This window comes from Lathamus discolor, chromosome 1, assembly GCF_037157495.1.
Source record: "Lathamus discolor isolate bLatDis1 chromosome 1, bLatDis1.hap1, whole genome shotgun sequence".
Taxonomy (NCBI): domain Eukaryota; kingdom Metazoa; phylum Chordata; class Aves; order Psittaciformes; family Psittacidae; genus Lathamus; species Lathamus discolor.
The window spans coordinates 81,443,874-81,470,965 of record NC_088884.1 but is presented as its reverse complement, the minus strand read 5'-3'; the positions used below and the strand labels follow the sequence as shown (position 1 = coordinate 81,470,965).

Sequence of the window (27,092 nt, the reverse complement as noted above, 5' to 3'; positions counted from 1 at the left end):
ATTAGCAACCACTCTTTCCAAAATATTCTTCTCCCACTGAACAAAGCAATTTAAATTCTACGATTCAGGTAGGGGAAATCCATAAATGCAAAGGCTTTTCCTTTAGACAATAGAGCACAATATAGCAAAAAGAAGAGCAAAAGAATACAGTCTGCATTCAATGCTTATTCCCCAGTTCAACCAGCTTCCCAACTTATTACACCATTCTGTTCCTGTTTCCCATTGCCAACATCCAGCATTTCCTAGACAACACCAAAAGGCTAAATTCATACAGATATCATAATAAATAGGCAACTCACTTGGAAAGGCTTGACAAGTTCTGCCTGCAGTATGATCTGCTGATCATGTCTGCAGCGTATGAATCAGTGCAAACTGCTGCCAGCTCCAGGGAGCAAATGGATGGATGATCAGGGCGTGGAATGAGATAATAAAAATGCCATTATCCTTTCAGGCATGCGAGACTCATTGGATGCTCTTTCCACCCCACAGGTTAACCATTTGGTCGGTCCTGTAGCTCCCCTAATGACACTATTTGCTTATTGTCAAGCTCATAATCTATCTTGTATCCTCCTCCTCTCCCTTCACTTGCCTCTGCTCTGTGATCATATGATTTTTTTATTTTTTTATTTTTTTTTACTGTATTCTCTCTAATAGATCCTCTTTGCTATGTCTGGGTCTCCGTCACAGAAATTCCTGCAGACTCCCAGCTGCTCAAGTTGACCAACAAATGTCTGCTTCCCATTCAGCTTTCACAAGAAGCACTGCTGTTTAGCAAGCTTGTCTGAGCACCAAGCAGCCTGAGCACTGCACAGAGGTGTCTTCACAAGTATTTGCTTGTGGGAAGCTCACATTCCAGCCTGCCAAGAGATGATGAGGGGAGAGGATCCAAATATAAAACAATGGTCCAGGAAACAGTCCTCCCTTTTGATCATATATCATTGCCTAAGCATTTTGCAGGCACTGGCACCCACTCTGACTTGTGAAAGGTCAAGCCTGATCAGATGGCTCAAAAGACTGGAGGGTGATCGCCAAACAGGAACAAATTCAGGGAGGTGAGGAGCAGCTGCAAGATCAACTGCAGTACAGGTAAGAACATCTTGTATTTGCAAAGGGATGAAAACCAGGGCTAGAGCTAAATCCAACATAAGAGACTCTCCTCAAGGCTCTTCCATCTAATCCGGTGAATAAGCCAGGAAATAGAAATGCAAATTAAGTAATTTAAATAGAGGCACCATCAGTTACCATGATTTTACATGCTTGGCTCTCATACCCCTTTAAGCCTACATATGAGAGTAAACTGAAACAGCTTACTATGCAGTGCTGCAGCCATTACACCCTAGGATCTGATCTTGTTAAACCTCATAAATTACAAGAGTGGGTGGGGATGGATTAGTACTCCAAAGGGAAACCTCTGCTGCAAACTCGCCCTTCTATGGGAAGGAGTGTGTGGGTTCAGTAGGTGGCACTATTACCTTGAAGTGAGCACCAAGGCAATCTCCTCTGCAGGAAGCCAGAGAGGATGCTGGATGCCGAAGGAAATGTCAACCTTGACAGATTTTTTCTCAGAGCTTGCAAGAAACCAACATCTGCATGCTTGAGGCATTGATACTCATTTACGTCCTGCTCAAGTCCTGCAGTCAATAACCAAGATTTTTAACTCCCAAAAACTCCCTCTACATTTTCAAGGAGATAGATTTTTGTGAAACGGTATGAATTCTGTGCTTTATAGATAGGTGAATGATTCACAGGTACAAGCTCAGAGGTTTTTGCACACTCAGAAACAGGTCTGAAATACTCCAAGAAGTCCACGTAAACCTTCTGCAGTCCCAGCACCTTGTTCTAAAGTACATGTAAAAAAACTCCACTTTCTAGTGTATAAAATACACTGGAATTCTGGTCTGGAGAAATGAAAGGTCAATAGTGCTGATTGTAAAGGGAGAAAAACATGGATTCCACTTCTGTGATTGCAGAGAGATCTACAAGTGAGATGATGGATGGTATAGCAGGCAAGCCATCTCCATTTCTTCTACACTTACCTCAAGGGAAAGGGGACATGTAAGGCAGTGCAAATGTGTACAGTCCTTAAAAAAAAGCTGTTGAGAGGGGAGTCATTTTTCCCTCTGGAAGAGCATTAGTTAAAGAGAGATTATACTGTTGTTCTGCCAAAATGTACATCGTAATCAGATATCAGATGCAAGAGTTGATGTTTCACCTTCACTGCGCCCATCAGTCATAAGACCCATTCAGCTCAGGAGCATCACTGTTGTAACAAGAGCTATAGGGACACTTGTGATTCAGTTTACAGCACAACAGAGGGCTCCTCCAAAGCCAACACATGCAATTTCAAGCATTAACAGAGTTGGGTGAGGAGCCAGCAGCTCCGTAAGTTTACATCAAAGCAGAACTGATTCTCTGAAAGAGTCTGACACAGACAAAATTTTTCCATGCTTATCTGTGGGGGAAAAAAAAAAAAAAAAAGAAAAGAAAAAAAAGAAAAAAGAAGAAGTAGGAGGAAGATCCGAGTCTCTTATAGATCTTTGCACTTAATAATTTATTATTTCAAAGCCAAATATTTGTTGTTTACTTTTTTCAGTACCTTAACTGAGAGAAATACTCTCAGTACACTGTAGCCCTGAGATGAAAATCTTGCATATGGAGCAGGAAGAGGCAAATCACCTTCCCCAGATCATTTCAATTATTCACATGGGCATCTAAAGCATGAAAAATTATGGGGGCAGGAGATGAGTGTCTCAACCTGCTTTCCTTGTATATTCTGATGCTTCAGAGATTATTTCTTGGCTCCAGGACACCAAAACCCCTAAGCAAGACACTAAAAAGAGAAACTAACTAGACTAGGGCACTTGAGAGATGCCATTCACACCAATGAATTTAAGTCAAATGGCCTCATAAGAATGTAGGCTCATACATTACTACAAGGAAAGAAATTACAAGGCCTTTCCTAGTTTCTCAACATTAAAAGCAGCACGATGAGGAGGAGGAAGGAGCCATAAGCGCTTTCCAAAGGAAGTTATTGCTGGGAGGTTCCAACATCTACTCATACTAACAATAGGAATGTCCAGAGGTCATCCAGAGAGCCACTTAATGTTTTGTTTGTTATTTTAACCATTCTGTATGCAAGGCAGACTGTTCAGTGAGCTGATCACAATAGCATGGGAATCTTTTTTCCTTTGAGATTACAGTGAATTTAGAACCTGACAGGGTCACATGCACCGTCCAGCCCATACCTTTCCATATGTAGCTTATACCTTTCTGTACCTGTTTTTCAACAGTGGATTTGCTGTGCCAGTCACTGGTTATGCCCTGTTATTCAAATATCTTCATGCTTCTTTAGCTCTTTGTTTAGTCCTTTCCCAAGTTGAGGCAGTTTTAAAATGGGCAGGCAAATAACTTACAGAAATGCATCTGATTTGTTTCAGAGACAGTAAATAGCTCACCCTGCACTGACTCTCCTCTGTGCCACTAGCCTGAAATAAGTAGGCAGACTTGTAGTGAATTTTGCAAAGCTACTGGCATTTTGCAAGAGAAACACAACTCTGTTTTTTATGAAAATCCATTCTAATGACATGAACATCTGCTTCTTGTTTGAAGAATATTTTTAACTGTTCCCTCTCTGGGAAAATAAAAGATGCCACAGTCTCTTTCATGTTCTCATGGAGTAGACAAACTCAGTTGGCTTTTTTAAGGTCTGTTCTGAAATGCCTCAGTACAGTTCACTGCAGGGAGCTCAGTGTATACATCTCACAGGGCAAAAAGCATCTGCATTCACCCTCCTGTGAGATTTCACTCTACGACACTGGCATGAGCAGGTACTTCATTTCACAGATGAACACTTGGCACATTAAATCGTATGCAGCAGGTAAAGTCTGGCAACCCATACATAAGGTCTTGGAATAATCTCTTAAGTACTCATAAAAACAACGCTATGTACTTCATCGTTACATAATGATGACTTGTCTCTTACTATATTTTGCGTGGTTTTTTCAAGTCCAGTTCTAAATATCACAAGTTCTAGATATCACTGGGAGATTCTGCCATTTGCCAGTGGTAAGTCTTTTGTACTCTTACAGGGTTCAGTATTAAGAAGCTGTCCTATGGCTATGACATTTAGTCTTCCCTTTATTTTTTAACTGTAACCTGTATTTATACCTATCTGGATGCCTATGAAGAACAGCAGCACCAAAACTTTTAATGCGTTCAGTGAAACCTGCGAGTAATACTTACACAGACATGTAAATGGACGTATGCATTAAAAGACTTGCTCAGATTGGAATATGTAGTTGCGGGGTTGCACATTGTATATGCAAACCATGGAGTCACATGCAAACAGTTTGCATGCTCACAAGGACACATTATCATGTAACTAATGCCTTAGCAGACAACAGAGCTACTTTTTGCATAGACGAGTTCTGCAGGATTGGGAACACAACCCTGTTACATTAAAACTCAAAATCCTAAAGCCTGAAATTGTAAACACTTGCAATAATGCACTTCCAGGTACTGAAGACCCATATAGAGCCCATGCAGAACTCAAACCTATCTGATGCCTGCTTTGCTGGGACAGGCTGGACTTGGATGCACAGGCAGAAGTTTGGTCCTCTGCAGGGAATTTTCTCTGACTGTCATCAGTTCTTGACGTACTAATATTATCTTGCTTCTCACATGGAAAAGTTACTGACTGTATGTATGGCTGTAGCAGTAAACAAGACAAACTCCAAGTTCCAAGGAGAACTTCCACTGTAAATTGAAACCTGATTAGAAAAACATATTTGCTGGTACTTGCATTCTCTATCAGTTACTTATGGGATAATGCACAATCCAGAAATAAAGCAGCATAATATTTCAAGGGTGTGATAGACTATTTCAACCAAAGCCTAGCTTTTGTTTTATGACATGTTTTCACCTCTTTCAAATAGACCCTCAGATCCAGACAATAGCCTCCATATAACAGTCAGGATATAGCTACCCTCTGGTAATTTGAGCAACTGAAATGGAGGAAACTGTATGAGGGAAGCAATCACAAAGGCTATCTTTACCTCCTCTCCCTATGCTCTGGCACTGTCTCCAGTGAGGGAAAGACTCTGGTCCCCTCCTGCTCTGAGCAGGAGCCCATTTCTCTCCATGTGCCAGCAGCAGCAGAGGTAAGGGCCACCATTTCTGCACTCACTTTTGCACCCATTCTTTTGTGCTTTGTGTATTTCAGGGACACATGCCAATTCTCACAGCAATAAAAAGCAATCTATTATTTTGGCTGGCAATTTTTAAAATTTGCTGTCTCTCTTGTACCTAAACTGTAGCTTGCTTGGAGCGATAACTGCTATTAATAAATTTCAGCTTTAGCAATGCAAAGGATAGTACCCAAAGCCCAGAAACCCATGATTGGAGTTGTAGGACTTCTCCTCCTAGCCATGTAGGATAGCACTTGCAGAGTCCACAAAACAGAAAGCTGAATAAGCTGCCAATAATGTAGATGGGAGTTCTCTCCATTCCAGCTCTGTCTGGCAATAGTTAATTTCAACGACAGGTTTTATATAAATTTATTCATGTTATTTTTAATACACCAACATGCATGCTCTAAACATTATTATTCAGTTCAAACTTAGCTACAAATGCCAGAAAAACCCACAATGTGGTGTGATACAAACACAAAGGATAGATGCATCTCTAGGTAAAAGAGGTTATGCCTTGATTTTGCTGCTGAGCAGGCATAGGTGAAAGCCTAAGCCAAAGCTCCTTAACAGACACCCCAGTAAACACTAGTAAACTCATTAAGTGTGAAGCATGGGATCTATTCACCCTTGTGTGCCACTACACATCAGCGAGAGCATCCACTGTCTCACTTCAGCCTGAAGCCATGGTCCAAGTCCAGGCTTCAAGCTTGATCCTTCTCTGCTGGAAGAGTTTATATAAATGTGTGTACAGGCACACACGCACGCAGCTCTGGAAAGAGAGGAGCATTTCCTGCTGGGCCAATTTATGGACACGTTCCTGTACCAAAAGCTCCTATCTTATGATACTCTGAATTTTACTGGTGAACAACATCCAAGCCCTGCTCGGGATCTCACTTCACAAACAACCTAATAAACTCAGCTAGCAAAAGCCATCCGAATTCCACCGAAGGCAGTGACTGTTCAACAGCTTATGCCACTTGAACAGCTCAGAGGTATTCCAAATACAAATCTCAGCTAGAAATACTGAGTTTGGGCCTGTCTTATCTCTGAATTTAGCTAAAAAATATTAAGTTGGAGCCTTGACCAGGACCCTGCCTCATGCAGATTGATGATCAGTTATATCCCTATCTCATTTTTAATATTTATTTTAATAGCTGGTAATGGCCCATAGCTGTTTTGGAAGGGGCTTTATTTCACTAGTTGCACAGGGATTACTGACTAACCGGATGCTCCCAGGAACTTTTGGAGAGAAAACAGTGTCAGTTTATTTAATAACTTTCAAAGTGAAACTAAAATCTTGTCCAAATCATGTCTCCTCTGATTTAATTAAAACGCACCACACATACTGCACTGCTCTGTTAATCATTAACAAAGTTAATTCAAGACAGAAGATGAGTCTTTTCTTTCCTTCAAAAGCCTCCAGCCAGAGGAAAACTTCAAAAAACATTCCAAAAAAAAAGGTCCAGTACAGTATGATTTTTGTTAGAATGGTCAACACGCCAGTGTGCTTTTTCCCCTTCTTCTGTATTTCTGATCCCTATAGGAATGCATGTTAGAAGGGTTGTTTTTTTCTTGCTTGGCAAAATACCTTTCCCGAATTTTCTAAATATTGCCTGGTTTTTGCGTCAATATGACAGTCATTGGGTTTGACAGGAATCAGATTGCTAAACCCACACAAAAATGCTTTGGAAATTAGGGGCTAGTTATACATTCAGTTTCATTCAAATTCACTTTAGCAAACTGTCAAGGAATGGATCTGAACCGTCCCCGTCACGCCTTCACTTCTATGGTTCATACAGAGGTTTCTTCAGCATGCTAATCTCTAGCCTAACTTTTAGACTCACTCACAACTCCTGCTGTCTGATAAATCTCCTTAGCACTCCTGTCCCAATCCATTTTCACTTTCCAAGATGACCTAGCAACCCATGAAAGTTATTCTCCCTGTGCAGCAATCCTTTCCAGCTTCTTCCAGGGAGGAACCAAATAGGAAATTAAATAGTGTTAGAAGTGTAACATCTTGTTGACTATTCAAGAAACAGGATACATCCAACATATTTTTCCAACAGGTCTCCTTTTTTTGAAGGAGACGAAAACAAAACAAATCAGAACAAAACAAAAGGAAAGGAAAAGGTTTCTTTCTTCACTTTCTTCTGGTCTTATGGAAACTTAAACACAAAATCTTCCAGCCTCACTGGTGCTGTTGTTATCTAATGGGATTTCCCTCTTGAAAGCAACAAAGGATCAAGGCTGAACACTTCCACAAGGCCTGTCATATCAGATCAGGATGGCATTCCATCAAGGATGGATTCTTGCCTCCAGCCATGGCTCATGCCTAATGGTTTAGAGGAAAGCAACGGGGAAATAAAAAAGGCAAACCACACTGGCACCTGGTCCACTGAGCAATGATCTCCCTGCACAGCGGAATTCCCTCTGCCCCCTGCAGGCAGGCAGCTGGGCCTCTGATGCATACAGGCGCTGCTCTCTGCACTGCAGGGTCTTATTGAGGGGTAATACACATAAAAGGTTATCAAGGAGTTAAAATGAAATCACTATAGATGTTCATTATTCACATAACAGCATGTGCATAAGGACATAATGATGTGGGGACTTAAATTACCCCAGTGTAATAAAAGACCCAGCTAGATTTTTTATTTGTTATTTCTCTGCATACCCAAGTGCTAACACTTATTTCTGCACTGAAGTACCTGGAATCTATTGCGATTTAGTAACAAAGACACTATATATCTACCTCCTAGCTCCTCCTGTGGCTCTCAGGTCACATCTTACACTATCAAGGTAGACCAAGCCTCAGCAAAATCTCAAGACCATGATTTCTTCCCATCTACACTGTAAATCTTCAAGTCCACATGAAGGGGCTTGACCTGTCTGCAAAAGGACAACCCAGTGTGCTTGAGTCTCCAGACTTCACGCATGCTACCCAGATGCCCTGGGTGAAGACAAGGGCAAGCACTGCTACAAACAACCATACCCCACCTGAGTGCCTCCTGAGCACAGCCCAGAATGGCAAGCAGCCAGTACCATGGACGAAAAGCCTTGAACCACAGGCCTAAATGCTTTAGCATCTGAGCCATTAACCAAACAGGTGAAACGATGTGAGGAAAGCCTTTCAGCTCTGATCTTCTGCTGAGCACGCTCAAGCCCCCAGCAACTATGCATAAGCCGTAGGCTCCTCTGCCAGCGCTAAACCTTGAGCAGCTCAGGAGGCAGACCCATGGGAAGAAAGAAAATGGGCAGCTGCAACCCTTTACACTGTACATGGGTTGTTTTGTCATTTTTCTAGGCCTGTTTTAGTTTTAATTTTTAAACATCTTATTAAGGTAGCCATAATTAGATGCATTTTTAAACAAACATCTATGCAGATGAAAAGTCTGTCTCAGCTCTTCGCCATTATTGTTCATGGACTTAGGACAGCATCATCATCTGCCCAGCAGCCAGTAATGGAGGGATGAAGCAGCACAATGGGGTGACAGGTTAAGTCCCCAAGCTGTAAGACTGCTTCTGTATCACAGTAGGGTTAAGTTCCTCCTTCAAAACCTACCCATCCACCATCACAACATCCTAAAGATTTCTGGACACAGACTGGGGAGATGGGTCATATGATGAGGGTAACCTCAGAGACACCTGAGCAGGGATAGGGTGGCATGCATTCCCCATACCTTCTTTTCTGTGGGTGTAACACAGGAGCTCACATGACAGCTTTAACCATGTGCCTAAGTAAACATTCAATCAGTTTATCAGCAGCTCAGTAAGAGAGTGAGAAAAGTCTCACAGATCTGATAGTAGGAAAAGCAAATAAAAGCATTCACTTGTGTTTAAGGGAAACTCATGAACACAGAACTACTTCCTTCCCACCATCTTTAAAACTCAATTGTTGGACCACTCTCACAGGGATCGGCATCCCTGTACTATTGTCCTGGATCTGTCATGTCACTGCCCAGTGTTCACTGAGACTTGATTTGGGTACGAAAATACACCTTTCCTAAATTTGCACTAGCCAGTATAGTTTTCAGCATGTTGAAAGATGGCAAAGAAAGGGCCTGAACCTCACCTATTCTTTTGCTAGGCAAAGAACAGGCAAATCTCCTTTGACACTCCTGAACACAAAAGAAGCCCTTACCAGCTCACCTTGCTGGGGTGATCTTGCATCCTCTGCAATATACCACATTTCCCATTCAGTTTCTCATATTATGATGAAAAAACTGTCAATAAATGGCTTAAGAAAAATGTAGCCTTTTCCACCAAACAGCTGGCAGACTTGTCATAGGGAGATTTAAATATCATAGCTATTGAAAGGGTCAATAATAGTCCAACTTGCGCAGACAAATATCGACACTGACTACAAAGAAGAATAATTTTCACTTTCAAAAGTCAAATCAGCTCTCCAGATCTGCCAAAAGCTGCAGCCTGGGATCTAGAGCTGTGGCTATAGTTTCATAACAATGTTTTGTGCCCTTAGAGAAAGCTTCAGAGCATCATGTTTTATGAATAATCTTCATGGGATGGGAAGGGTTCCAGGAACTCCTCCTCCACAGGCTTGTATGGGATTTATTGGTTCTGGAGAGATTAATGCATATGCAGTATTACAACCTTCCTCCTGAAATAAGTCATTATAACAGGGTTTTACCTTTCCAGACTAAACAACTTACGTTTGGAAAGTAGGCATTTTCATAATTCCAAAATGCAGGCAACTGGAGATAAACCCATTCCTAGAGCACCATCTTTGCATTTACAGAGCTTCTGACCAACATTTCCAGGTTTTCAGATTCATAACTACCAATATCTCACTAAAACAGCCACTAGACATTTTTATTCACTAAAACTCTTCAAAACGATTAAAATTGTGTTTCCAATAAACATTGCAGAAAACTATGAAAGACAGAAATCAGAAACATTTTCAGAAACTTGGCAGAGTTTCAAACACTTTTAATACTTGAGAACAAACTCTTTTTTTCTTTCAAAAAAGGCTTGCAAGATTTTTCACCAGCATTCACAGAATCACAGAATCCCAAGGGTTGGAAGGGACCTAAAAAGATCATCTAGTCCAACCCCCCTGCAAGAGCACGTTCATTTACACTGAAGCTGCTGTGAAATTCTAAGCTTAAGACTAAACAAGGACTTCAGGATTTGTCCCTGTACAAAGCAGAAAAATCCCATCAGCTCCAAATGCCAACGTAGAGCCTAAAAGCAGAACGGACACATTAAGCAGAATTTGTCACAGTCTGCCAACAAGTAAGCTAACTATTGATGAGATGCTCTGTGATAAAACTGAGCTCTTTTTTAAGGCTGGAGTTCTTGAGAAGACTGTTTCAGGCTCTGATAAGCCAGACACTATCTTAGCAAGATCTTCTAAAGCCTCCAAATAGCTCAGAAATCAATCTGATCTTTGGGCTTTCCCAATGTGTTTAGAGGGGAGAAAGGGAGCCAAGATGCATACTTCTGATATGCTCATTAAAACTGTCAAGGACACTGATACTTGTTCAAAGTACACTGCATAATAAAATCCAAACCGATCTTGCGGTGGGTGGTTAATGGGTTCATCTCTAGTGTTGTGACAACATGGGATTCATAACAGGGGAGCAGGCTTCTTCCTCATGGCCAGGTTTGGCAGCCTGTCTGAGGACAATGGTGTAACTGAGGTGGTGATTCCAAAGGGATGCTGTCCACAGGGCATCCTGCTCCATTCCTCTCCTCACCCATGTGTCCCATCCACCCATCCTTACATACGAGGAGGACCTGACAGTGGTGTGTGCAGTCCATGTAGCAGGAAACCAGCACCCCGAGCCCACATGGTGGGAGCTTGGGTGCTTAATGTAACTAAGACAGATGGGAAATACACAACTACAAGAAACACGTGTGGTTATATGGGTTTCACCCTGCACTGTGGCTCCATGTGTCTCAAGCAAGCCCCAGCAAGCCACCCCTCTGCACTGTGGAAGGGACCAACAATAAGTAAGTCCTGCCTGGCCAGACACCATCAAGGGCAAAGATTACTTCTGCATCATTTGATAGGATTTAAATGTACATCTGCAACACTTGGGATCTTATACAGAACTAGCTGGCCTAGACCAGTTCTGAACCCAAAGAATAGTGTATAACAGACATTTGGGGGGTGTAAGAAACTGTACAGAAAAGAAACAAGCATAGTGTGATCTTTCAATGGTATTTTATTCCTATCAGGATTATTTGAAAACACACTCCTCTTAAACGCAATCCCTTTTCAAAAGCCAACTTTGTCCACACCCTTCTATTTGAATCCCAAATACATTTTTAAAAACGTACTTCTCAAACCCCGAATCCTAGACACTATACCTCTCAAATAACCAAATCAAATTATGGTATGTTTTCTTTCTCCATTCTTCCTTAGGAGGAAAAATATGAATAATAATAATAATCTCTAGACAGGAGAATATTTTATATTTACATTTTTATAATTCACAAAATCAAAATAGGGACACTTTTTGAAACATCATAACATTTTTGTTACTTTTTTTCCTCTAAAATCGTCCCAGAAAAAACTCACCTACAGTGATACATAACATACACAGTTTCAGGGGATACAGAATTCTTTGGAGAACGTCAAGGGAAATAGATAAGCCTGATCCTTAACTGTGACCTGGCCAGTCCTGATGCATGTGACAATGTTTAAGAGGTTAAATGTGGTTCTGACTGGAGTACGGTGAGGTTTTGTTTTTAGAAACTCTACATTTAATTGAAATGAGAGATAAAGAAAATGATTCTTTGATGAAGGATGAACACGGTCTGGCTTTAGGCATTTTCTTATCAAGATGGCTATGTTCAGAACCCACCCACCAACATACCAGAAACCACTGTTGGCAAATGCTGCATGCAAAGGCATTTCCTGCGTTCTGACTTTCTAGCTGAGGGCCAGATGCTTCACGATCTTTCTTTAAAAGCACAGTTAAAAGAGTGGGCGTTCAGAGCCTTGCCCAGTCTTGCATGGCCTATGTAAAGACCAGGCAGCATCCCAGCCATATGCTCAGCATCAAGCAGACAGTAGTCTCTTCCTTATTCTCAGGAGTTCCCTGGCCCAGTAAAAAAAGGGCCGAAGGACTACTTCTTCTACCTTACAAGCTGCATTTGTAGTTTGTAAACTAAACCTGATAAATTAAGTAGCAATTATTGTGGTCCCCATCCACATGATGTGCCAAAATACCACAATGAAAGGAAGAACAAACATTATTTTAAATAGTAAACAGCAACTGAAAGGCCTAGAGAGAGCACTGTGGTTTACTTCAAACTACAGTATTCTCCACCTACACCACTTCCAACAAGTTACTTACAGCTTTCTCTGCTATTATCTTTAATATGTGATAGGATAATTACTTCTGTGAAATTCTCCAAAAGCACTTACCTTCACTTGGTAGTGAAATACTGTTTCAAAAGTAGGAGTTAGATCTTTACATAAAAGGTTTTCTGTCTAAACACTTCTACAGGCAAAAATCATGAAAGTTATAAGTATTCTGTCCCTACCCAACAAAATAACCAAATCAAGCACAGGCTAGTAGTTTTGAACCTGCTAATACTGAGTAAAGAAGGATAGCTTTCATCCAGAGGTGAAACACATAAAGCTCAAGTGCGATTTGCATGAGCAACCTAACAGACAGAGATAATTGTACAGTATGGCTGGCTAGAGATATAACAAGCTCTTTCCATGTATATATACACAATCCCTACTTATAATAGTAGCCTTTGACACACATTCCGTATTATTTTGTGTCAATCTGACATATGTCATTGTACATGCCCATCTACAAAAATCAAGCACATAGAAAAGGAGAAAAACCTGTTATGTTAAGAATATACCTCCAACATTCCAAAATCAGGTTGCCAAAGCATCCTTAATTCTGCAGTCTTGGCCCTATGCATTACAGTCCTTTGCTACCTGATGAACCTAGATGCACGCAGCATAATGGATTGGAAGAATCAGGACTAAGGAAAGACATAGTTCCTCTATTCACTGCCTTTCTATGGCAGTGTAATTTAGAGAAGGTCTTTCACAGAAGTTACCTCAAAGCAACAGCTTTTTTCCTACAGACTTTAAGACATCAGTGAGATCAGAAAATAACGCGCTCTAAACAGTGACAGGTAGATCTTGAAAACAAATGGGGAATGCCTATCAAATTTTTCAACAATATAATTAAACTTCTGTTAAGGAAACTAGAAACTCTGCATAGAAAAAACTAATTTGTTCCCATCTTTTGAATGCATCTAAGCCCCAATATCTTGGTTGCATATGGCAAAGCCAAGCAAAGGGAACAGCCTGCAATAAAGAGATCACTTGATCATTTTTTATTTAAGTGTCCTCTGTTGTGGGAATTGCAACACTAAATCAGGATTAAGGGAGACAGGACCAAGATATAAACAATAAGTATAATATTTGCTACCTTATGTTAAGAGTCACTCTATTTGTTTTCTCATAAGAGGCTTAGACATCTCATATAAATTTAGAAAAGGTCCATTATTTAAAACGAGGGGAAATATTTCTCTATATACTGCTTTACTTTTCTTCATTTGTGAACAGCCTACTCACAAATACAGGTTGGGAAAGAGAGACTGCTTGAGTAAATCAAAGCAAATTACTTAGCTATCCCCTCCCATGTGAAGTGGCTCTTCCCTAAAAGGTAGGCTGGACAAAGCCGTTTCCAATCCACCTATCCACAAAGCCACAATAATCAGTCAGATGCCATGACTTATTTCTACATGGATGCACTACTGTATCTGACAAGCTCCCTTCAAGAAAAACATACCTAGTGCAGGTAAAATAAAACTAATACACTTAACAGCACACAAAATTTGCTTGGACTGTTTTCCAGCTGAATAAGTATATAACACTAAAAGGTTAGGATACCTACACCCACACATACATTTTGTCCCAGTCAGTCCCAGAGCTCATGTTTAGAGTCACTCTACAGACTCAGCTCAGACTAAGACCTAAGAATAGCAACTGGGTTTCTCTGCTCTATACATTCGTGGCAGGAAGAGCAATGCTGCCAGCTGCAGAAAAAGAAAGCAGAGGGATGGCCTCATCACCCACAAATACTCACATCAGCTCAAATGCTGCCAGCAATAATATAGCTGAGAGCAGTCCCAGGTGGACTGCTGCTCTGGTCTGGGTGAATGATTTCATCACCTCCCTAACAGCCTGAAGGAGCACACAAAGTATTTTACTAATTCGGTAACTTCCATTCATTCCACTAAATGCAGCAATTTCTCTTGGTCTGTTTTTAAGAATGTGTTTTTGATGGGCAAGAGCAACATGAAGAAAGGTACTCCGATTCGGTCTGTATTCCACACCTAGTGTTAGCAAACCACCTTGCAGTAACCAGGTGCTCCACCTCTTGTCTATGGGTCTATTTAGCCCCAGTTTAAACCTAATGTGCTCCTCTAAATATTTATACAAGCCACATGCCCACCACAGGATTGCTACCTCCAAATGGTATTCTCAGAAACAAACATCACCTGGTGCTTATTCCCCCTGAACCTGGATGACAAATGTACCCAGAGTAAATACTCTGAGAAGCATACACAAACCTGGGATCTCAAATCACTGTTTGTGTTCATTTTCTTCCTTGTATCTGCAGCAAAAAGAAAAAAGCATCCTTCCTTTTGCTGCTTCAGTTTTTTGTTTGGGTTTTTTTTTCCCCCTTTTTCTTTTTTTCTTTTTTGTGCTAAAGTACTAGCCAGTCAAACAAAACACATTTTGATGGACAGGCAGTTATTATTATTCCATTGCTGGGTTTTGCCCACATCTGCCCTATACTGATCTTGGCTCCAGCCACACTCTAGCATGAAAAAAAACAAAGGAAGCGAGAGTTAAACAAAGATTCTTTAAGTACTAGCAAAACATTTGGATTCAGACTCTTATTTGTGCCCTTTAAAGCCATTCTTTTTAAAAATGTCTATGTAGCAAAGGCATTTCTCCTACATATAAAAATTCTTGAAAAACAGGAAAAGGAAATTAATGCTTCCTTCGAAATTAACCACTGCTGGCACAGTCTTGAGTCTATTACAGTGATACTCTACTGTGTTTTTACCTTTGTCCATACTTACAAGATCTGGCATTTAATTTTGAAGTTAAGCTACCTGTAAGGTTTGAAGGATAAGCCCAAGCATTTTTACTGATGTCAAGCACCTTTTTAAAATAATTTTTAAACTACCATCAAATTACACAGAACATTATAAACATTTGTAGTCACCAAGATTGTATTTTCAGAATTTAACCCAGAATTTTAAGAAATTCACAGGGTCTCACCAATGCACCAGGATGGCACAGTGAGGCATACCTTCAGCATAGAGCAGTTGGCAAAACTTCTTTTGTTCTGGCATCATTTCTATCATCTAGCAATTTCCATCCACTGCATAGTATGCTTCCGTCTTGCTGTATTATGGGAAGAAGACTCTCCTCACCTTAAGCCTCTTCTAACATACCTGTGTAGTACGAGAAATCATACACCCTCCATACTTTTATCAGTGGAATTAAACAGTGCCTGTCTTGAAAACAGGCTGAGTAGACTAAAATTTAATCTCACGCAGATTTCCTGCAGAAATGGAAGAGGACACTTCAAAACCACTCAGGCCCCAGCACAGTAAAGCTCTTCAGAACTCCCCTAAATCCTGTTGATAGCAGTGGGTGTGTACGTGTCCAAGCGGTGTAGCCCACAGAGACGGATTAGGAGCCACCATATAAATTTTGAAGGCATCCTTAGCCAGGGAAAACATGGTAATGATACTGACATTTCACAACATTGCAATCCAAAGATGCACACATCTACTTCTGCTATTAAAATGCTGGTATTTTTACAAGAGTAAAAGGCTCCATCTGTATTAATAACAGCAGTGGAAGACTTCTAACAGACTCCTAGACTGTGCTGATGGGACCACTGCTATGTTGGCAGTGGGAACAGAAAAAATTGCAGGGACACAGCTATAACAGCTCATTTTAAAGAGATAAAACTAAAATAGTAAAGGACTTCTCTTTGCCCTTCTTCATACAGGCTGGGCACAGAATACCTGTAGCATAAATTCTTCCTCCAGAAGCGTTATATCAACTACTAGCAACCCTAATTGCTCATGAAGACTCTAAACAAAATGGTTAATTTCTTGATTAGATCTTTGGGTATATTTTGTGAGCTCTTAAGTGTTTGCTGAAGTCTTCAGTGAGGAGCAATGGAAGAATGTCCGTGACAAACATCAAGCCAAATTCTATCTTTGCACAGCTTCACTGATGACAGTGTCCCCAAGTAATCACACCCCGCATTCATTTCACTGGGGGGAGACCACAAGCAACAAGAAAGCAGACACGGCTCTTTGTTTACTACGTACATTTGAATATAAAGGACTTAGTTACAGTCATGACCAGAGAATGATGACTCACTTGAGTAAGAGGTCCCTTTAGTAACAGGATCTTCATTCAGTGAAACTGTGCAAAATTTTTGTCCTGACATTCTCTGAAAATAGTTACGTATGGCCTCACAATTTTCAAAGACAAAATACTATCCCAGCCATCCTGAAAAGAGGACAAAGAATATCAGGTATAGAAAAATATGAATGAAAAAAGCGCCATGAGTTTTTCAGCTGGTTGGCTTTCCCCTAGATCATCATTCCTCCACCCACGGTGAAACCACCAAAGGCACATTGAAGCTTTTCCTCTGACATAAATAACTCCTGGGAGGATGACTGAGAACTGGAAATGGAAGACTCTGTTGATGAGAAGACAGTGGAGAGGAAATAGAAAGAACACAAGCACAAAACATCTCTGAGAAGATTCTGCACCCCTTCAGATACACTAATTTTTAATTTTGTGACACTTCAGATTCAAAGCCCCTTGACAGTATGTATAGAACAGCAATATCAAAGAAATTATGCAGTCCATTATGCTCTGAGAGAACAGCCCAAGTACCTTTGTGTTCTACCCTATAACTAAAAAAATTAAGGTATGAAACCGTTCAATGTAATGCGCCTAAAAATGGCATTATCTTTCATGGATCAAGTCTCATGGAATGATGTGTGCAGTAGCAAAATCCTGCAAAAAGTCCTGCTGGGTCATTTTTATTTCCCCTCAGTGCAGTCCTACTGAGGGAGACAGATTCTGCTATGATTACTGTGACCCTGAATATTATGTAACTGTAATCTGGGGCAGATTTTATTGTGAAAAAATCTTCATGTAAAAAGAATAAGCCACTAATGTTCATGACAGAAGGGGGAAATTTGATCTAGTCACATTCTAGACAACAGAGAAGAGAGAAAAATAATAAGACTGAATCAAGCCCCAGTTTCATCAGATAAGAAAGGCAAGGTAACTGTGAAAGAAATCATTTCACTAAACCCCATAAACTGAGAATGTGGGAAACTTGGTGGTCTCCAGTCAGGTTTTTGTGGACACATTACAACTGGCACCTTTACAGGCTAACTCAGCAAAACCGCCTCTCAGTCAAGGCTATGGCACATGCAGAAAACTTCCATTCATGACGCACCCTGCCGTCTTTGGCCTGGGAATTGAGACACCAATGTGGCTGCAATCCATCACCTTTCTTCTTGCTGACCTCCAATGTCTATTGGCCTCCCTGCTGGAATAGCATGGCCAGTACTGACCCTAGGGTAGCTATGAAACCAAGTCTTTGTGCCCATGTGACTGCTGCTGTTCCCCCTGGGTTTTGCTCACACAGGGCAGGAGTCCTCCCAGGGTAGCTGAGCTTACTGCATATTCATTGTACTTCCCAGAGCTCTTTCCCCAGTTGATTGTTGATGGTTTTCAGCAAAGACCTTCCAAGACTACAAATAGCTGCCTGGGGTAGGTCATCAGATGCCTTTGGGCAGAAGAACCCAGCCCTTTTGCCTGGATACCTGGTGTATACCACATGTTTCTCCAGCAAGGCACATGTAAGCATTCAGCCTCTCTCCACTCACCAAGCAGCAAGAGGATTTCCCTAACATTTACATAGTCTTGAAGGTCAAATTTTCTGTTTAATAGGAATGTTTAATAACCTGTGATCTTCAGGCAGACAACACTGCAGATTGGATATTAAGATCTGATCTTTCTGAATATTACATGGCTCACTCGACAGATCAAAACAAGATGCAGTCTGGACTGAAAAGGGTTTGTGTGAGTTTTCCTGTCCTCCCAATTTCTTCTCTCTTATCATTAGCACAGGGAGTGGGCTCTGTGGCCGCCAGCCCTTGCCTCATATAGAACAGTGTTTCAAAACTGCATATTATGCATACACATCTGTCTCCATATTTTTGTGGCAAACATGAATATAATAGCCAAATAAACAGTAACATGAGCTCTCAAAAACACAAATACAATTCCCACGAAGTGAAGAGCACTGTTTTACAAGAAGGGTGGGGGTGAGCTACAGACTACAAATCCTGTCCTTATCAGCTCTACAGAGAAAGCAAAGCTATCCATCTTTCACCTCCAAAACCACCATCCCTTCTCATAGGGGGTAAAAGGATGCTCTGGGGCTGCTGGCAGTGGCAGGGAGTTTGGGTGACATTTTCAAAAGCACTCACAGACTGCCTTCTGCAGAGTCCCATTAGAGATCAACACGGTCAAAGACAAGCTCACAAGGTATTGAAAAGCCTTTTAAAATCTGGCTCTCCAGACAGTACGTATCTCACTTAATTTTAGCTGTGAAATAATCAGCTAAACTTCACCCTGATTATCTAGGGTTTCACTGTCTAGAAGCTGCCTAATTCCCATTGACTGTGATGCTTTTGAAAGCCAGTCACTTTCAAAATTAAAAGCCGTATTTTTAAGAAATTAAGACCTGACTAGACTGCAGCTCAACTGTTAATTTCTCTCAAAGGCTTCACTTTAAACTGTGTCAGCTTATACCTCTTTTGAATGTGGCCCACAGTCTACACAGAATTTTCAAGTTAAAACAGTATTCGATGATTTTGTAGATTTACATTATTTATTGACTTATGTGAGAACAGGCTTTATTGGGGACCGTATTTTTAAGTTAGAATTATGGCTCAGCATACTACTTTTTTTTGTCCAGCATTAACTTGAGTATTGGTACAAGTAGCAGCTCTCACAAACTTGCCAAAAAAAGTGGAATACTTTCTCTGGGAGTATAAAATAGATTGGCCACTGTTATTCTAACAAGCGCATTAGTTCCATGTGCAAGGGAAATAAAGTGCTCATTCATTACCCAATTTACGGTGACAGCCTAGTGAGATATCTCGCTTACATCCTGATAGCCCCATGAAATGAACTAAATTCCCACACAGTCGCAAAAGGCCAAAGTTAGCATTTTCCTTAAAAAAAAATAATAATAAACTCAAGCCTTCCTCTGGAGCAGATTGGCTGTAACCTTGAAACTTGAAAGAAATGAGAAGGAGAAAGAAAGAGAGGAATACATCATAAGAGGCTGTGGAGAAAAACTAATAGCATCGGGAATGGAAAATGTGGGCATTAAAAGAATTTCCTATTCTAAACAATGTGCAAAGTTAAAAATACCTTCTCCTGAGATTATCCTCAGCATAAATACTCACGATGGCTATTTATAGCTGTCTGGTAGCCTACGACAAAGATTTTTATTCCAACAAAGGAGCTGTATATGAATGCAGGATCTGTTTAAAGAACTATTAAAATGGAAAAGAAACCACTCTTGCGTCAGCTAGCCGTAATGGTACCTGTTTCCATTGCAGTCTAAACATAGTTTTCCTGGATGCTGACAATTAAGCACTAAGTACTAAAAGGAGGGAATTAAAAAAAACTTTGGTACATTTATCACAAGCCAAATACCCATTCACATACAGGCCAGCAGCTGAGAACCTGCAAGTCAAAGTGCTAGGCTGAAACAAGGAGTGTGCAAGTTGCTCAGCACCTCCATGGGTGCCCCTGGGCACCCACACAGCAAGAACCTGGAGCAAAGAGTGCCTGGGACAACACAAGGAGGGATGGACTATGCTGGGGCTGCTGTGTAAGCCAGGTGCCCTGGGTACAATCGTGCACCACTGGAAAACCAACTGAGGTAGAGTCTTGTGGCAGAGTTTGCCAGCAACTCATCTGGTGGGAGATGTTTTATAAATTTATTCTTTTTCCTATTCTGTTCTGGCTTTAAATATTTCACTAATGTTGGTCTTTGGGAGTGGAAGGCTGAGAAATACATGGAACATGTTTAATTTAGAAGAAAACAGAACACAAAGCACCATACATCTTCAGAAAGGTGAAGATGGTCACATAAAAGTAAGCATTCTCTGGCTCATAAGGAGGGCTTAGATGCCACTTCTGGAAGTCCTGAGTGGTTTTGACATTCAAAACACAATGGGAACAGAGAGGAAGGGAATGGCAGGGATCACATGCAGAGCTTGAAAGAAAGCAGAGGCTGATTACTCCCAGTACGTGCCAGCATATATTCTTACTGTTTTGGTAATTTGTGAATATACTTTTGAAATCCATGGGAGGCTTTGCTGAGATATGATATCAGATTGCACATACTCCTAGTATGTTCTTTCAAGGTAGGATACACCTGTGATATGAATGAGGAAGAGGTCTGTACACCCATCACCTGCACATGATAAAGTGCATGTGTCTCACTCAATGAGTCTAACAGGATGACCAATGGCCCAGCTTTAACATACCCCAGGAACTATATCCTTTCTTTTTATCTTCTGGTCCCAGGTAGCCAGTTGCATCTTGGAGTGTCAAGAGAGAGATCCTGTTTTGTAAGATCTCCCTAAGAAGTTTGTCTTTCACTGCAGTCACTGAGCCTGGTTCACATATGCTGATCACTCCACAGTTAATTTGCTGAGTTGTGACCACAGTTGGTATTAATCATAATTGCCTATGTTCTGCAACTTCTCTGTCAATCAGTTGTACATACCCTGTGTTAATTAAGACTGCAAGAATTTTGGAGCAGAGGCCTTTCTCTTCACTGCATACATGTAAGGGACTTTGCAGTACAGTTTTAATCATAAAGTTCAAGTAATGCATTATTTTTCAGCTCAGATTTTTTTTACTTCTGTTGGTTCCTTCTATTCAAGTTAAGATTTGATTTTAAAAGAGGGGTTTTAAGGTAATGATTGGGACTGAGTTGCAGTTCAAGAAAAGAATAAGAGCTTAAACTAGTTTCGAGTTCACATTCAGCTTAAATCTTTGATTTCTAATTTTTGACTCCATCTAGTACTCAAACACTGCTGATTTGAAGTTACATACACCTAGCAACAAAACAGGAGTTGCTAAGCAAGATTTAGCTAATGCAGAAGAGAGAAGCCAAGCAGCAAAGCAAAATTCATATTGCGGCAGCACATTTTTCACAGTGATAACATAGACCCCCGTGCTCCTTGCTAGAAACAGAAAGCATTCTGCCCTGCTCCCCTTCCCTCTCAGGGCACCCAGGTTTGCAGCTCACTACTAGGACGCAAGACCTTTACCGTTATTTCTTAATGGAACAATTTACCACTTCAGAGAGTGTTCTCCATCTGGAGAAAACCTGGGCTGTTCATTGTTGCCTTGAAGGAAATGTAGAGCTTTTCTTCTTCCTCCTTCTCCTCCTCTTCCTCCTCCCCTTTGTCCTCCCCAGTTTCATTTGTAAAAAAGGGTTTGGGATAAACTTTCCCAGTTTCAGCACTCTTTTCTAGCTCCCTGTCACTAAAAGTTTCAACCAGTACAGGTTTTCATGAAAAATGAGCATACAAGCATTTCAGCCATTTTTTTGTAACAATGAAATCAATAAAATTTCGCCTACAGAAGGAATAATAAACAGGAACCTTTGACTGCCTCAATGACAAGACTCTCTCCACTTGCATGCAACTCTGTGTGTAAGCAGAGAAAAGTTAGCACAGCAAAATAAGCCATTTTGAGACATGGAATTTTAATTGTAGTTTAATCTGTTGCACATAGTTTAGTGACATAATGAGAAGCCTATAAACCACACAAGTGCTACAGACTGACATCAACATTTCAGTCATAGTATATGGTTTTAGACACAGCAACAACCATAGCTGGATAGTACAGTACATTCTGTTCTACCAATGGCAACTCAACAGCTTCATCTACATCTGACTCTCATTCTTTCTGGTATCCAGTATTACAGCTTTTGGAACTGGATAATAACTATTATCCCACCCCATCCCCAATTCTGTGGTCAGCAGCTCACTACTCCTAGCATATTCAATTGATAAATAGTTAGGAGTGGGGCTAAGGGACAAGTCTAGAAAATGGAGTTTTGCTACATAGGCAACATTTTTTTCTTCTAAAAGTCTTAAATTATTATCTGCTCACAATATTCACTAAATGAACAAGCTCGGCTGCCATGTTCCCCTGCATAAGCAAGGTGGCAGGAAATTCTGTCTTTTGAGGCTCATATCGCTCTTTATTAAAAGGTGAAGTTGCATTTGCCCTAGTTTATAAGATGCTCAAAATACAGCTTGCAAGCAAATTGCAGAGCAGGCTGCTCTATAAGAAAGCTCACAGCTGTTCTCTGCGTTAGAGAGATGATGCGGTCCTGTGGCTGAGACATGGCTTCTATTCCCAGGTCTGCCACTAAGTGATTAAAGATGGAGCTTGAGGTAAAATATGTTATGACAGCCTAAACACATGATGACAAAGGCACATTTACAAGAAGTTTGGATGTGGTTCTGGTTTAAGGAAAAAGAAAAATAAAATAGGAAGACAAAAACAGGGGAAAAAAAAAATAAGCTGATATGGCCATAGCTGCTATCCCAGATGGTGAATCCAGTTCACAAATGGCAGAAAAGTACCTTCAGTCAAAGGCTCTGGTATTGCTCCTGTCCTATTTTCTGATTGCTTTCCCAAAAAATCAGCATCATGTTTGTTAGTTTTGGCCAGAACAATTCTCCAGATGTCTTCCACGTCCTCTCACACAGATGCTCAGCAAAACATTAAAGTTCCCTATCCACTGACCATTCAAGATGTGATTCTAAAGCTTGCACAGGCATTTGAAAGCCTCCTCAGTCTACCCTTAAACAGAAGCTATACCAAGCAAAATCTCAAAAATCCAGTAGAAAAGGGTTACAAGAAGGCACTATTACTCTTCTCCAGCTTCTGGGAAGTTTTTATTGAATTAGGAGCAGAGCTGCTCTGCCCAAACCCTACAGGTTGTGCAAATCAGCTCATGCCATCTCAGCACCAGCCACCTAACTGCTAACAGGACCAGCATCATCAGACTGTCCACCTAATTATCTTCTCTTGCCAGGGGAAATCATCAGCACATACACTGCAGTATCTCCATAGCAGCACCTAAGGGTCAACAGTGAGTGCGTGGCAGAGAGAAACAAAGCCTCCACATCCAATTTTCTATGCAACAAAATATACACAAAGTTCTTGCTAAATGTAACCAACAGAGGTGGGACAACTTCTGATCTAATGACCCTAAAAATTGTGCAGAATGCTCCTCCTTCTAAAAATGTCCCATACCAAAATGCTAATGCAAAAAACTGGGCCTGAGTGATTTCTACATCATTCTCCAAATTCTGTAGCTTGCAGCTTGGAGAAGATCTAATAAACAAATAGTCAAGCAAAAAGGATTCATGCATACCCTCTGATAGGTTTTTGGGGCATCACTGAGTCCCTCTTCATTCCCTGTTAGCAAAGCTAAAGGAACAGCACTACCAAGTTACAAGGATGATGCAGGGATATATACATTTAGTAAACAATTGACAAGATCTCAGATGCTCTGATTATGGGGATGTGCAAAACAGCTTATAAGAGTCACTACAGTGCTAAAGGCAGAAGTAAAAATAGTTGAAATGGGATACTGTTCTCAACAGAAGTTATGATTTTCAGCTTCTCTTCAAGCAGACTCCTCTAACCAAATTTCTTTGTTTATGCCCTTATGCTTAACATCTTTATTTCATTTAATTAAGTACTTAAGGTTTAAATAATCTGAATTCTCCCTAACATAGAGATTATCCTATTATAAAAAGACTTCATTTTAACCCCCTTCTACAACTCTGTTTATCCTGCACTGCAGAAGTGGGTCACGAACCTCCAACCCATCTGCTGTAAAAGCTGACAGTTCACATGATAATAGCTTACATTTACAGAATCATCTTTTGTTTCCGAAGCATTTTATAAACTAGAGAGACACACATCTCTAACAAAATGCAGTTACTTCTTGAATAAAAGGTGGCAGCCTACAAAATCATTCACTCCAGTGGGACAAGGAGACATTTTAGCTATTAATTCTCAATGCTGTCTATAAAAATGACATATTCTTTACCTCAAAGCAGTGAAGACCTCAACATTTACCATATGTAATCCAAATAAAGAGAACATTCAGAATATTTTTATTAAAAACAATTGCCTTGAATACAAATGGCCCAATTTGCAGTATGTTGGGTAGCTGCCGGATGTCGACTGAAAATGAACACATGCTGTATATTCAGTGCTTGGTAATTAGGAAAATGTGTGTGTTTCCCATGTCTGCTTCTCTGTAGGTAGGCCTAAAGGGCAACATTATGTCATTTCCCTTTGCGCAGGACTCCCTATTGACTTCCATAAAGAATTTGGCTTAAAAAACTGATGACAGAGTACAGCCCAAGTTGAGGGAAGAACAACTAATAAATAAAGGAAGATGGGTTGGTGACGGAAAAGCCATTCCTAGTCACCAAGACATCTTACCAATATTTTCTTCCAGCAGTATAATGAGGACAGGACAGATGATCTCTGTTCTCATACCAATCCTTTAAATACAGAGTAATTGCTAAATGTGCACAACCACTGAAAACAGAATTCAGACTGAAATGAGTGAAAGCAAGCCTTGAAACTCTGAATGCAACATAACATGGGACAGCTATGAAGGTATGACACAGCCTGTTAAACGGGTCCTCTGAGTTTAACTGGGGTCCAACCCTTTCCTCCTAGATATATCCTGCTTTAAAACATACTCATTAATAATTGTTAGTACTTCAGAATTCTTCTGTTATCAGCAAGCACTGATAAGAATTTAAAAGCTCTCATCAACCAAACTGCATGTTTTGCGACCTTTGTTCCATGTCTGTGTATTTATGCCTTTATATCCTCAAACCAAGATTCTGTATCCTGCAAAACCATGCAGTCAACAGACTCAGAAGTCACATTCCCTCCAAAGCCAGAATAACCACAAGCATGCAAGACCTATAATGATACCAAAATTAGTACATCAGGATCTCATCGTAAGTATGATGTGAGCACGACAGGTAAAATCAGGATGGAGCCAGTGAAGCAGCAGGGAAACAGATGAAGAAAGTTAGACATTAAAATGTGAGTCACCACAACAATACCTTCAAGCATTCTCTTTTCTCAGATGATAGTGTCAGAGCTGGTGACACAGTTAAGGCTTTTCATTGTCTTCGTAGTTTATTAGGGACTGTATTAGTCCACCCGACAATAATCAGTAAATGAAAAATTAGATTACAGGCCTATTGAATATGCCTACATATTTCTGGTTTGCCTTGAAGATATATTTTCTTCATTCAATTTATATATATCCTGTACATATATTCAGTCCTGACAAAACATGATGAGATTTTCACTACTTAGTAGGGGTTTTCCTCATATTAAATTAATCATCAATATATTCCTTCTCTTTAGAATATTGAAATGACTCATCCATTCCATGAAAAATGGTAAAAAATAAGACAATAGCCCTGAAGGAACTTATGCAACCCTCCAGAATAAAAAGATTACATGTTAATGAGAGAAAAGACTCACCAGCTTGAACAAGAGAGAAGGGAGGGAATCAAACCTTTTCCCTAAACAAATTCATCTTGTGGCATTCCAGCACAGACAACCCCTCCAGCCATCATAACTCACTGGTTTGAAAAGGTCATTAGCACTCTATCCCTTTTTGTTAGGAGAATGAAAAGACAAATTCATGGGCATGACATGAAAACTTGCCTTTGGTACTGCTGTGGGATGACCTGAACCCTGAAACCATACTGAAGAGTTTCTTAAGGGGCATTTTTTATGAAATATCAGCCCAGCACAAGCACACATATTCTCTACATGGTGTTCACAACTACATCCAGCAGCCACAGTGAGCGCAGCAAAAGCATTAATGCAAAATGCACAGCACTTCATGCTCTGCTTTATTCCCCTCTTGCTACATTTCCCTACCCAACTATTTCTTATTCCTGCTTCTCAGAGCAGGCTGAACATGAGGCATGAGACATGTGATGCCTGTGCACAAAAAGTAAGCTGCAGTGGGAAGCACTTTGTTATCCATGTTGCTGACCTTCAGAGGAATACCCCACTGTGCAAGCTGGACCATAAAAGGAATCCATGTGTAGGCAGTGTTTAGAAAAGCCATCTCCTTGTCTTTCCCAGCTATAGTGCTGCCTTATTAAGACACTGAAATAGTAGCCTTTGGAGAATCTCGGGAATGTTCCAAGCAACAGCACCCAGAAAAAGCTCGTCATTTTGTATGAGGTGACAATGAATTCAAAAAAGCTGTGAGACCTCTGCAGCTTAGCAGCTGCAGGCTAGTATAAGAAACCAATTCTAAAGAAACTACAGTCATGCTACTCCTATGGAAATACATGGGATTTCTTCCTTTCAGTCCAGCCATAAACATTTTCAGCGTAGGAGAAAGTGAAAAAACAGATTAGATTTTGAGAACCTCATCTCAAGGGATGGCATGCAAATGCAATCTGTATACAGATAATCAGAAAGGCTTTCTTCTCCAGTCTCTGCTGTGCTCTGGTCCACTCACAGGATGATAGGCACTAAGCGGGAGGAGTGGAGGCAGTCTTTTGTGGTTGTTGACTTCCCATCTGTAAGCACTTTAGTGAAAATCTGATTGCTAGGTTTTGCTGAAAAGTTCTTGAATTTACATGAAGGCCACAAACAAATTAGTGAGATTTCTTTTAAGACTTATTTTTTTCGGTTTTTTCCCTCCCACCAAAAGG

General features: G+C 40.6%; 1 protein-coding gene across 9 annotated transcripts in view; it reads right to left on the bottom strand.

Moving 5' to 3' along the window:
• Positions 1-27,092, bottom strand: part of CALD1 (caldesmon 1) — a 197,571-nt gene that overhangs the window by 58,092 nt on the left and 112,387 nt on the right. Inside the window, exon 1 of one of the 9 annotated variants that reach the window (XM_065683127.1) lies at positions 300-510. The exons of the other annotated variants lie outside the window; for them this stretch is intronic. Within the exon in view, the coding sequence (XP_065539199.1) occupies positions 300-346 (47 nt within the window). The 5' untranslated portion in view covers positions 347-510. Of the gene's footprint in view, positions 1-299; positions 511-27,092 lie in introns of those variants that run through there. 9 annotated transcript variants of the gene reach the window in all.